This window comes from Triticum aestivum, chromosome 6B (genome assembly GCF_018294505.1).
Source record: "Triticum aestivum cultivar Chinese Spring chromosome 6B, IWGSC CS RefSeq v2.1, whole genome shotgun sequence".
NCBI lineage: Eukaryota > Viridiplantae > Streptophyta > Magnoliopsida > Poales > Poaceae > Triticum > Triticum aestivum.
The window spans coordinates 74033113-74047039 of record NC_057810.1 but is presented as its reverse complement, the minus strand read 5'-3'; the positions used below and the strand labels follow the sequence as shown (position 1 = coordinate 74047039).

Genomic DNA, 13927 nt, shown 5'->3' with positions numbered 1-13927 from the left:
CAGCTGCAGGCCGCGGCGGGCCGGCGGCGTGGGGCAGCGGCGCGGGCCACATGGCGGACGCCGGTTGGACGAGGGGGTGCGGGGCGGACGTGTCCGGCCGCCGGGCGGACGAAGGAATGGATCTAGGGTTTGGACGAAAATTTCGGGGAGAGAGGCCTTTTACAGGTAGAGGGAGCTAGGAGAGTCCAAATGAGGAGCGGTTTTCGGCCACGCGATCGTGATCGAACGACCGAGAGCATGGAGGGGAGTTAGAAGGATTTTGGGCCACTTTGGAGGGGTGTTGGGCTGCAAAGAGAAAGGAGGGTTTACGGTTACCCGATTAACCATTGGAGTATCAAACGACCTCCAAATGGCACGAAACTTGACAGGAGGTCTACCGGTGATGTACCAAGGCCGCTTGGCAAGACTCGGTCCATTTATAGAAAGTTTAACACCCGCTCACAACGAGAGACGAAAGGGGAACGCCGGATGACATAGGAGTGCCGGATTGCAAAACGGACAACGGGGAAAATGCTCGGATGCATGAGACGAACACGTATGCAAAATGAAATGCACATGATGACATGATAAAGTGCAACACACACGCAAATGACATGGCAACGACGGCAAATAACTGGCAGACACCTGGCGCATCGAATCCGGGGCGTTGCAGTTGATTTCATGAATTATTTGTGGGAATATGTGTCGATAACATCTCAAACAAAATTTTGCATGCAATGTGTGTGAAATGGAGGCCTATCCATATCATACATAGAGGGTCGGGCAATCCACGAGAAGAGGGGGAGGGGTCATAGCTATCGATAGAGTCGAAGAGAGGATCAAGTGGGTGGGTGCGAGATTGATGAAGAGAGCCATCGAAATTGTGTGTGTGTGTGTGTGTGTGCAAGTCAAAGATATAGGGCGACTGGCCTACCGAAATGTTAGAGGGCACATGTCAAGTTTGTGTGTGGCAGGGATACATGACTAGAGCGCTTGATGTATCAGTGTGTGGGGGGGAGGGGTGGGGGGAGGAGTAGGCAGGGGCCTAACTATAGAGGTAGAACGACTCGTATATGTGTTGAGAAGGAGAGACCCAGCTATGTCTTGAGGGAGATCGGTCGACATCCATACATAACTGAAGTACGGGAAATATGATGGGACAGAGAGAGAGAGGAGAGAGAGAGAGGGAGGGAGAGGGTGGGAGAGGGGTAGAGTGCTGGATGGGTGATGGAGTTGCTTCTCGGAGATGTTCGAAGAGTCCTACTAGACAAACTGAGGGTGGAACTGCAATGTTATCAATAAGAGTGGGGATGTGTTTCTGTGTGTGCCTGTACGTGATAGATCTGTCGGGATGCATCCATGGATGATGAAGGGGAACCATGTGTTTGGTAAGCAAACCTAACTAGATCGGTAGATTAATCGTTGTTTGTCCGAGGAAGGGAGAGACACAACTAATGAGGTAGATCGATCGATGTGTGGGTAAAAACGAGTTATAAGGACCTAGCTGGCTATATGTATAGCGAGAGACCGGTCGGTGTACGTCCATTTGTTAGAGGCAAATAAGGCCCAGCGAGACGGACAGACAGAGAGAATGGAGCTAGGAGGTGGTGCGAGAGGCCCAACTACTAGCTAGATAGGGGGAGGAGTGTTCGGTTCTGAGATCGATGAAAAGAGGGGCGAGAGTTTACACGTGTGTCTGACCATATGAGAGACACGAGGCAAGGACACATAAAGGAGGAGATTGAAGCTGTGTGTGTATGCTGTAGGCGGGCATCGTTGGAGAGGTTTATCGATCGGTGTGTGTCGGAAAGGAGTTGTGGGGACTCTGGGAGAACGACCTAAAGAAAAAAATGAATGTGCCCGGTGGATAGAATGCCGAGGGAGGGAGAGGGCGAGGAGAGCCTGTGCATGCACGAGAGAAAGTTAGTGATAGCTACAAAGGTTAGAGGATTGTGTGGGTGTAAGAGACTAACAAAGATCATAATTTGATATGAAAGCGGATTCATATATTTGAATAGGAGATCATAGTGTTTTAAACATTGCATGCATGAATATAGCGGTGATACACGTGCTGTGCACATGTTATACCATAATGTGATAATGCGTGGCGTTTGCAACTCACAGCTAAATGCCGAACAATCTAAACCATACTATACATCAAACAATCTCACATTTTATTTGAATTTGTGATAATGTGCGGCATTTGCAGCTTACAACTAAATATCGGGCAATCTAATCAATACTATATATCGAACATTCTCACATTTTATTTGAATTTGTGGTAAGTGTGGTGTTTGCAACTCACATCTAAATACTTGTAGGCGTAGGGGGCGGGGCACCATACATAATGTGATAAACACATTATACATATGAGACATGGTTTAGATTATGAAGATCTAGCTAGAGCTAGAAATGTAATGTGATTTGAAATCAAAATAAAGTGGATTCAAAAAATCTAGTTCGAGTTCATATAGTACACATAGTTCATATGTAACTCGAGACTAATCATGTGGTGTGCTGTGAAGACAATACACAAACGATGGTTTAACTTGACAATAATGATGATTGTAGATCTTATTAAAACACAGAGACGAATTCAAATGCTTTCAATTCACAACAATCATTACTGTAGATCTTATTCAAATTTAGTTCATATTGAAGCGGTAGTATATACGTTTGGAATGCACTAAAACGTTCATTTGAGTAGTAGGTTGCATGCATTATACATGTAGCGAAATATTTTAATTGAACATAACATGAATTCAAAGTTTTGAATGAAATTTATAGTGAGCATTGATTTGGTATAGTACACGTTAGGCTTGTTCGGAAATTTCAACCAGCGCCTTGTTAGCCCGAAATATTTAAGATATATCTTTGTCTCGTTGTGCTCCGGCAACTCCCTCCATCTCAACCCGCGCCTTGCTATTCCGAAATTACAACGCGCGTGAAAACTCCCACCACCTGTGAAATCCCGACACGCGAAATGCCTGTGGTACCCCTGAACTGAAAGAACTGCCTCAAATCGGTGGGGGGTACTTTCGTAACTTACCCCACATTTCGGGCAAGCGCGTCTCTAAGCCATGGTTCCCCACTACCATCCCATCCGCCCACCCATTTGTAGACCGAGGCCGCGAAAACCCGCGACGAAACCCCACACCCTGATGACGGGAAAATGGCGGGCGTGAGAACACGCGTCCACGTCATTGATACAGAGACTGAATAATTTAAATGCATAAAGAAAATGGAGATCAAACATTGCAGGTACTTTATTTCCAGAACTCTTATATTTACATAAAAGGTCTGTTAATTACATCTCCGTGGAGAAAACCCCTGATTAAGAATTCCAACTATCCTATTACATAGAATTGCAACACATGACTATTACAAAATGATAAAGAAAAAATCGCTCCTCCTTGCTATCGTTGACGCTGGTGTGCTCGGGGGAGCATCCTCGATCTTCTTCAAGTTATTATGTGTCTTGTTCATTTATATTTTTACCCTTGTACTATTATGAGTAGTACATAGAGTACGAGTGCAATGTATGCTCTTTGTAGATACCTAATTTGTGTAGTCGACTTAACCAACATATGCTAGTATGACCATGCGGCTATCTTAATCAACTTTCAGGTCATTTCATTTTAAGGAGTGATGATTCGACTAGAAGAGTATCCACTTAATACATGCATGTTACATCTTTTATTAATGCATATATGACCATGCATGAGATGATGGGGCGTATGATTTAATCCCTGTTGGCCTATACGCTCTAGATTTCATATTTTTAGATATGTAGGATTATATTTTTTTACTTAACCTACACGCATTCATTTTCTTTTATGGGCATATTTTATTTTAGTGCGAAATGAGACAGCTAACATTTTTATTATCTCATGTTTACACATTAGATTTCACTTAGCATATTCTATATGCATTAGAGTATGCTCATTTCATAATCTATATGACAGATGTATGTGATGTTTATACCTCCATGTTTGTATTACTACTGACGTGGCATAGCATGTGTGTCCGCACTGTAACCAACAAGAGGCCTCCAATATGATTTGGCAAGCACCCGATTTATACATTTTCATGCACTAGGTATGGAGGTACATGTACAATTTACATGACCTTGTTTTCTGCAACTCAAATGAATGAAGAGTGCATTTTTTTGTAAGCACGAACTTGTTCTATGATTTTATGTAGCTGGTTATATGGTGTTTGGGTATGTTCCATATTTGTTTTCCCCGAGCTTTACCTTTGCGTCGCTCTCATTTATGATAGAAGGGAAAATATGTCCTCCTTAATATGGTCGCCATGATCAACCAAGGAGTGAAATTTGTCCTCTTTGACATAATCGCACTTTGGCTCGTATCATGATGATCAGCCAAAGGCAAACATGACAAGATGGAATTATATGTTGTATGCTCCTTGATTTGTATCATGATGATCTTCCAAGGAGTATTTTCTTTTCTGCTCTTAAACATATTCGCGCTTTGGCTTGTATCATGATGATCAGCCAAGGCAAAATGTCAAGACGGGGCTATATGGAGACTGCTCCTTGGTTTGTATCACAATGATCAACCAAGGACGAATTTTCTTCTCTTAAATATAAGTGCTCTTTGGCTCGTATCATGATGATCAGCCAAGGCAAAATATCAAGATGAAGATATATGGAGAATGCTCCTTGGTTTGTGTCACAATGACCAACCAAGGGCAAATTTTCCTCTCCTGAACATGACCGCTCTTTGACTTGTATCACGATGATCAGCCAAGGCATAATGTCAAGATGAGGATACATGGGCATACTCCTTGGTTTGTATCACAATGATCAACCAAGAAGAGAGATGAATGTGTTGAGAGATATAGGGAGGAGCAAGAAGATTACAGGAGGATCATGATTCCCACCTGAACTACCTTCCTCACGCTCCTCGCCGGACGACGGCCTTGCAGCGGAAGCGTATATGAGCCTTTTTTCTACGGCAGCAGTATATGTGTGTGGTTGAGAGCAGCGGCGGCAGCACAACAGCAGCAGCGGCAGCACAGCGGAGCGATTAGAAAAAAGGAGCCCCAAGAGCAGTCCCTTTGGAGGTATTTATAGGAGGGAGCAGCGGAGGAACTCAACGGAGGGACGCGCCCACGTTCTCCTGTTCGTGGGTGAGATTGTGTGAGCGTGGGGCTGCCTCCTTCTTTATTTATTTGTTTAATCACTAATTTATCCAACTGTGTGGTTTGGCTGGCAAGTTACGTACATGGTTAGCTCATGTGGGCTAAACCTCTTCTTTACTAATTGACCTATGGGCCTTGGTGTCATCCAGCATATTTTAATGGGCTAGGCTTAATTAACTATTAATGTCACATTGGGGATTATTTTCTTAGTGTGACATGCCGTATATAAATACATGGAAGATATTTTTTTATGTGGCATTATATCCCTCATACACATATTTCATTAGGAATGACGTGCGTCTTTTTTCCTATGTTGCCGCGATATTTTTTTAGGGGCGATGAAATAATGCCCATGTATGTTGCATGGTTTAATATTTGCCAAATAAGCGCCGCCTGCACTGATTCTATGCTGACATTTTATGCGGTCTAATATGTGAAGATATTAGTGCCGCCTATAATATTGCGTCTCATGGTTACTATTTCATCGGGAAAACACCTTTTATGGAGATTTTATTTATTCATTTTACCAACTTTGTGAATACCCAATATTTTCATATTCTAAGCCAATGTAAGTGTTCAACAATTATATACTGATATTTGGCTCATTCCTTTTATTTCCGCGCCTGCTATTTTCTAGCACGCGGACCAAGTCAAACAAAGTCATTTGCTCTTCCCATTGGGCGATTCATTATTTTTACCATTCGGATTAATTTATATTTTTATAATAGCTATTGCACCATATTTTACTTTGGCGATATTCCGCGTCAACAGATGCCCCTCGAGTTCTGGAAGGGAATATTTCTCTGATTCACTTTCAGAACTCGAAAATATATATGTAGCCATATTCCGTTTCGTATATATATCACAATTTTCTTTTTAGTGCGGGTGACACACTTATTTTATTTAAAATATCCAGCTAGATATTTATCTAGCCCTACCTTTTGAAAGTTTGTTAGTCCCTTCATTGGATAAGGACTCAATCTTGAAAATTTGTTACAAGACGCTGGCCCTCCGCCATGTAGTTACGTCCGGCCGGAGCGCATACCACTCCTTATATATATCTTCTTATCCTCTCACGAGGAGACTATTTACCTTGGGCACATCGCTTCTGCAACCAAGTCCAGATCCCTCCTCCAGCTAATTTGTCATTCTTTGGCTATAAGGTATGTATTGCTGTGCATTTATTGCTCCGTATCACAGCTGATCCTCCTTCCTTACTTCCCTTTCTGTTGGTAGGGGATTAAAATCATATCCTTTGCTGAAGTACGGATCTGAGCTTTTAAACCCAGATGTTGGTAAGTCTGTAATTAGTTCATCCAGATATACAAGTACGTACTGATTTGCGTACCCTGACTGTCCCTTTATTTTTTGTTCCTCTAATATTGCAGGAAGGTTGGGGTACGATCTGGCAGAACAATCTTGTTTGATTTCGGACGTATACCTGCTCTTTGCTTAGGTACCATACTTCATGTCTTTTTCCTTTTACCTACTACCCTCACAGATTGGGTGAATAGTCTATAGATGAATCCATGCACGTAACCTCCTTTAGGCCATGAACGCCCGTGCATCTTGTCCCGTATATATGCAGAAATTTTGGTCTCGCAATGACGTGCCGGCAAGTAATATACGAACTTGGTCCGACATACAATTGTAGAGATCAATATTTTTTTATATACTTAAAATTCTCGTTTTAAAGATCAAACGTATACCTTTCTCACAGTTGGCGTGCTGGCAAGTTGATATGAACTTGGTCCGACGTACAAATTGTGAGATATGTCATACGATCAACGAAACTCCCTTTTATTCATGCAACAATTATCAACTCTTTCCAAATTTATATAAGATGCTCGCTTAAAGATCACAAGTATATTTTTTTCACAGTTGGTGTGCCGGCAAATTTATATGAACTTGGCCCGGCGTACAAACTGTGAGATCAATGTTTTATTTATTAGATGGCCGTTTAAAGATGCAAACTTATATCTTCCTCACAGTTGGCGTGCCGGCAAGTTTATATGAACTTGGTCCGACGTCCAAACTGTAGAGCTCAATTTATATATAAGATGCTCATTTTAAGGCTACACACATATACCCTTCTCACAGTTGGCGTGCCGGGAAGTTTATATGAACTTGGTCCGACGTACAAACTGCGAGATCAATGAGACTTCTCTTTATTTGATGCAAGAATTACCAACTCTTTCAAGGTTTTGCATATATCAACTTTTTTCAAAGTTTTGCATCCATCAACCCTTTCAAAGTTGACACGTATCTCTTTTTTAGGATAATTCATTTTGCTGGTATTTGACCTTTGCATAATTTTTTAGCACTAATAGTCATCATCACTTTTTGTGAGTGCAAATCCTTTCCTCTTCATCAGGGGCTGGCTTCGCTCGGACTATTGCCTCCGTGGTAAAATTTCCATTCATTTACCATGGTCACTTGTTTTTGCTGTTTTGAACATGACTTGTAACTGTACCAACACACGTATATTTTTCTTGTATAGAGATGGCGCAGAATTCGCCCACGGTTCCCTCACATCGACTATCCCTTGTCGAGCTAGCCAAGCAACAGAAACTATATGAACCTAGCTCCGATGACCAAGACTGTCCCATAGTTAAAGCTATAAGTATACCAAAGGGTGAACTCGACTACGGCCCTCGCGGTTGGCGAGCGAGACAGTCCAAACTAGCTTACTCATATTACCCATTGGCGGCTTCACCGCGAACTGATACAGCTTTCTGTCTGGGTACTAGGATGGTATCCAAAGGTCTGACTTGGGAACGTCATGATATTGAGTATATGCCCCGTCCTTCAGGTTATAATGAATGGGGGGCAAACATCTTACGGAATCATTCTTTTTCCCTAAAAGGACTTGGTGAAGGTTCAGATTACCTATGTGGAGCCATTTACTGCTCTTTGGGTGATTATTCTATTTCCCCTGCCTTGCTAAGATCTCTGTTAGAAAAATGGGATCCAAAAACCAACACGTTCCTATTCTCATGTGGTGAACGCACTATTACACTCCTTGATATGTATCAAATGGCTGGTCTCCCTCTGGATGGAGACTTATATGAAGAATTTATCCCACCAGAACACGCACTAGACCCCTCCCTTTGCCAATTCCCTGACTTCTTGGCAGACCTATTATCCACACATGATCATCTTGCCAAGAATAATGGCGGCCACGTGACTTTCCAGGTCTGGTGTGACTATTTTCACAACCGGCGAGACCACTCTGTTCCTTACGCGTCTCTTCGTGAGGTACGCTTGTATGTCGCGGCGTACATTGCTGTTTGGTTGTGCTACTTTGTTGTCATTGGCGGGGGAGCCTATGTTCGCGCTCGCGCTGGTGTCCTTGTGATGGCGTCCTGGATCGCTCTAGGGCGTCGAATTTCATTAGCTCCACCAGCACTTTGCTCTATCTATTTTTCGCTTCGTCACATCAGCACCCATCCTGTAGGACCCTGCTATCGGATTAGGGGATGGCCTGTCCATTTCATTATCGGCTGGATGGGGGTTTATCTGAAGAATGTATTTGGTAAACGAGCAAAAGTGAGCAAATTTCCAACTCCTAAGCTTTGTCCAGGGAGATTATCTATGGTGGGGACTATGTTTAGGATTCCACACGATTTTAGCCCTGAAAAGGCGCACGATTTCTTTGAGAAACACAAGAATATTGTGTGGTACCCCTCAAATTTCTCTGACTTGGCTAGTACTTGTTGGTTGCAAAAAGCATTCACCATTTCCATCCGTCGAGGGATGCTACCATGGAGAAGGTCTGATTATGATGACGACTTGTGCATTGTTGAGCCATATCATCCTGACCGGGTGGCTCGACAATTCAAATTGGATCAGCAAGTACCATATACTCCATTGCGCAGTTTATATATAATAGATGACATTAGCGTTGCTTATGCACACTGGTGGCATTTATTGCGCTCGAATCCGAAACATACTCACTATATTCCCAACAAAGATTTTGTGGGCAATTCCTCAGTGGCATGGACAAACTGGTGGACTATTTTCATCCAACCTTTCACTAGCGTTCTAGGCCTACTTCGTCAAGGTAACATGCACGGGCGAGGTTCCTATGAAGAAAGGCTTGCCAAATATGTGAATAATGGGAAGAAACATATTTTTCCTCACAACATTTTAGAAGGGGATCTTGTCGTAGTAAAGAAGTTGTCTGCTGAACGGCAAGAGGAATATCTTGCAGCTATTGAGGCAAGAGAAATGCCGGCAGTGAATCATTGGAGGGACATCTTAAGAGGTTACACCTTGGATAACAATGCCCCACCGCCTTTGTTGCAACAGGTAATATATATACATATATATATATATACATTTTTGCTGCTATTATTATGTGCCAACACTACTCTTTACTAACTCATATTAATTTTCCCTTTTTTTAGAAGCGGAAAAATAATCCAAATGATGTTTCTGCAAGTTCCTCTTCCAATCCTCGACTACTTATAAGCGTGACCGTATCAGGCACGCGTTTAAATGCAAGGAAGGAGGGTACTGACATTTTGGTTGATGGGAGTTCAGAGGGACCTAGTCCAAATGCAACAATCTCTTTCGATGGGGAGGAGAGACCTGCTGTCAAAAGGAAGATTGATTCTTCTCTTGGAGAAAGCCCATGTAACCTAGACGAGTTGGTTGAATTTATGCATGAACTTGGTGATACAGGGACTGATGATAATATCATAGGTTCTGATCTATCATTTGAAGATTTTAATATATCAGAACCATCTCTTAATCTTCCAACTCCCCCCACGTATCTATACTCAGGGGTGGCCACGCATGCTTATATTTCAAACACTTCACCTATCTCTACGCACGGTAGCTTTATTTGTACCCTGTATCTTTTTTATTTATTAATTTCATTGCAGTATCATTTATCTTGCCGCTCCTTCTTATCGCCAGGTGGTGCGGAAGGAGCTTCTAATCTCATCAGTGGCGAGGGAATAATGACACAGATTTCAGCGCCACCCATGGATATTTCCGCTATTACCAAGCCCATTTTGGATGCTATCGACTTGTTGTTGAAGAATGCTTTTGAAGCTTTAGATGCCCCTACATTAACAAATTCTTAGCACCATGAGATTTTTCAGGCAGTTCGGTCGATGCTCCCTGCTGGTGACGTTGTTCCCCAAATTGCCCCTGTCCGTGCGGCTTGGGAAAAATTTGTTTCGATATCAGATACAGTGCAAGAAACCCGCAGAACCATTGAGGATCAGTCAAAGCAAAAGTCTGAATTTGTTACTGCAGCAGAGAGCAGGGCTGAATCCATTGAAGCATCTCTGAAAACTTCAGCAGAAGAGATGTCATCCATACTGGAGAAACAAGCTGAGAATAAGGAACGTGTGGAGGCCCTCTCTGCTCAACTGCAAGAAGCTACTGCTGAGTTGCTTACCACTGATGAAAGGGTCAAGCAACTAGAGTCAGACCGTTCCGCCAAGCAAGCTGAAGCCAAGAAGTTGCACGAAGATTTGCTCGAAGCTAATGTGAAAGCTTCCGAGGAATTGGAGGCTCTTAAAGGGAAGACATGGACGCTGGAGGACGAAGCCAAGTCTATTATTATAAGTCTGAAGGACTGGCGCTCCATGTCGAATTGAGTTTTTTTTTGCTCTCAAGAAATTAGACATGTCGTCTGTTTACATTTCCTACTCAGACTTGCATAAGGCGGCCAATCGGCAAACCCATTTTCTCTTGTCTTCTCACAGGCCAGTAGAACCATTCACGTATGTTTGCATGGGACTTATTCAGGTGTACTGATGGACTATGAAATGTTATTCGTATAGCGCTGGTTTCTATGTGGAATGGATACTCCGTGCTAATTGCATGAACTAGCTTGGGCCCCTTTATTTATTTACATTTTTCCTGGAAGCCTTATTACTTTATTTCATTGTTCATTTTTTTATCTTTTACAAATTTATTTGTATATTTTTATATACACTGCCCTTCTGTACAATAGTTTAAGCTTATGCGAATTTGGAGTCATCATTTTTTTTACGCCATAGTTTAGACTCGTAGGATATCGGAGTAAAATTTTATGTGTCCTTATTTTTTGCATCACAGTTTATACTCGTAGGTTGTTGGAGTAATTTTATTTTGTGGTGTGCCCCAGTTTATACTCTTGAGGGTATGGAGTACGCTTGATGATTTCTTTTCTTTGCATCACAGTTTATACTCGTAGGTCGTTGGAGTAATTTTTTTGTGCCCCAGTTTAAACTCGTGAGGGTATGGAGTAAGTTTTTCCTTATGTGCCCCAGTTTAGACTTGTGAGGGTATGGAGTAAGCTTGATGATTTCTTTTCTTTGCATCACAGTTTATACTCGTAAGTCGTTGGAGTAAAAAAAAATTTGTGCCTCAGTTTAGACTCGTGAGGGTATAGAGTACTTTTTTTCTTATGCATAGTAACGCTTAAGGAATTTCCCATTTACCGGTGCCGGCGAGTATTTCCCATCTGGTGATATGATCCTATACGCGCCGCTAGACTAAACCTCTTTTCTGAAAAAAGGGCCTTCCCATTTTGGTTCAAACTTTCCTTTCATCCGCGGCGTGATATTCATGGGACGAATGGCCGCGAGTACTAGATCTCCTTGTTTGAACGACCTTCTTTTGACTCGTTTGTCGAATGCTCGCGACATCCTAGCTTGGTATGCCTCAAGATTTTGCAAAGCTTGAAGTCGTCTTCCTTCTAGTCTTTCCAATTCATCGAGGCGTAATTGTACTGATTTTTCCTCCGACAAATTTTCATGTGTAGCGACTCTCAGTGACGTGATCTGTACCTCCAAAGGTAGAACAACTTCACCTCCAAATACTAGCGAATAAGGTGTCATTCCTGTCGGCGTGCGTGTTGTGGTTCTATAAGCCCACAAGCCTTCGAGAAGCTTTTCATGCCAGTCACGCTTATTTTTTGATACAACTTTCTTTAGTAACTTGCAAAGAGTTTTGTTGAAAGCTTCTGCTTGTCCATTGGCGGCTGAATTATATGCCGTGGAATAATGATGGTCTATCTTAAATTTTGAGCATAATTTCTCCACTTGTTTGTTTTTAAAAGGAGTTCCATTATCAGACATAATCCGAGAAGGAACGCCAAAGCGATAAATGAGTTGTGTTCTTATAAAATGTTCTACATTCTCCGCTTTGTCTTCCTTTAGAGGTGTAAGTTCAGCCCACTTGGAGAAATAGTCTGTTGCTGCTAAAATGAATTTGTGACCTTTGGAGGACGGTGGATTGATTGGACCAACTATATCCATTCCCCACATTTCAAAAGGCCAAGACATATTTGTCGCATGGAGTGGTTCGTGCGGCTGATGTATGAAGTCAGCATGCACTTGGCATTCATGGCATTTCTTTGTAAATTTAGTGGCATCTTCAAACATTGGGGGCCAGTAGTAACCTAGACGCCTTAACTGGTAGTGCAATTTAGGACCTGATTGGTGCGAGCCACATATTCCAGCATGCACCTCGTTTAAGGCCTCCATAATTTCATTTCCAGCAAGGCAGCGCAATAAGATGCCATCATGAGAACGCCTATAGAGTATATCGTTGATGCATGTGTAATGAATTGTCCTTTTGCGGATTCTAGATCTTTCGCTAGCATCAAGAGGTAGGTATCCGTGAAGCAGATATTCTAGGAATGGTGCTCGCCAATCCCCTACCTCGATTTCACATACATCAGCTGTCATTGCAGAAGATACTATCGCTTCTTCTTCTTCAACAAATATTGGCAATATTCTTCGCTCCTCTATGTGTACGTCCATCATTTCATGCGAGTCTAGTGACATACTTGCAGCTAAACCGGCTAAAGCATCAGCCTTTTCGTTTTGATTTCTAACTATGTGCTGAATATTTAGATCTTTGAACATAGCTAGGAGCTCTTTTGCCCTTTTGAAATATGGCAACAATTCTTGTTTCTTTACCATGTAGGTCCCCATCAGTTGATTAATCACTAATTGTGAGTCCCCATAAACAGAGAGCATATCGAGCCCCATGTTTATTGCTATTTCAAGCCCAATGATAAGAGCTTCATATTCGGCTGAATTATTTGACACCGCCGAAGTTAGGGTAAATGAGTATGGGATCACCCCTTCATTAGGTGCAATGAAAAGGACTCCGGCGCCTGACCCAGATTGCCGGCAAGCACCATCGAAGTACATTTGCCATGTTGATTTGGTAACCGTCGTGGTGAATACGTCCTCATCTGGCAAGTCATCATCTATAAGAAAATCCTCTGGGATTGGATGCGCCGCAAGGAAGTTAGCCAAAGCTTGGCCTTTTACGGCCTTTTGCGGTATATATGTGATATCAAATTGTGACAAAAGCATCGCCCATTTAGCTAGTCTCCCTGAGAGTACCATTTTACTTAAGATATATCTGAGTGGGTCGGCTCTTGAGACTAAATGTACAGTGTGTTCTAACATGTAGTGTCGCAACTTTTGTGCAGCGAACACCAGTGCGAGACATATTTTTTCCATGTCTGGATAATTGCACTCGGCCCCTACCAAGGTGCGGCTAAGATAATACAGGGACGTTTCCTTTCCTGCATCATTATTTTGCGCCAGGAGTGCACCTAGTGAAGTAGGCATTGCAGCAGTATAGAGAATTAATGGTCGGTCTTTAATCGGTGCACCTAAAACAGGAGGATTTAACAAATATTTCTTAATTTCTAGGAATGCATTTTGGCATCCTTGATCCCATTCAAAAGGGACTCCTTTCTTCATAAGTCGCGAGAAAGGTTTGCATCTCCCAGATAAATTTGAGATGAACCTCCTAA

The 13927-nt window shown here is 42.4% G+C and overlaps 1 protein-coding gene across 1 annotated transcript; it reads left to right on the top strand.

The window, feature by feature from the left end:
* The first annotated feature begins 6345 nt into the window (after window positions 1-6345).
* On the top strand, window positions 6346-10113 carry LOC123138849 (uncharacterized). The gene is made up of 5 exons (XM_044558708.1): window positions 6346-6440; window positions 6534-8854; window positions 9359-9456; window positions 9555-9919; window positions 10035-10113. Exons 2-5 carry the CDS (start codon window positions 7648-7650, stop codon window positions 10111-10113), a joined length of 1749 nt encoding a protein of 582 aa, XP_044414643.1. The 5' UTR covers window positions 6346-6440; window positions 6534-7647.
* The last annotated feature ends 3814 nt before the right edge of the window (window positions 10114-13927 follow it).

Coding starts and splice junctions, on each gene's coding strand:
- LOC123138849 (XM_044558708.1), top strand. CDS start 7,648: ATGGCGCAGAATTCGCCCACGGTTCCCTCACATCGACTATCCCTTGTC. Junction 8,855..9,358: donor AAATTTCTCTGACTTGGCTA/GTACTTGTTGGT, acceptor AATATCTTGCAG/CTATTGAGGCAAGAGAAATG. Junction 9,920..10,034: donor AATCTTCCAACTCCCCCCAC/GTATCTATACTC, acceptor ATTTCATTGCAG/TATCATTTATCTTGCCGCTC.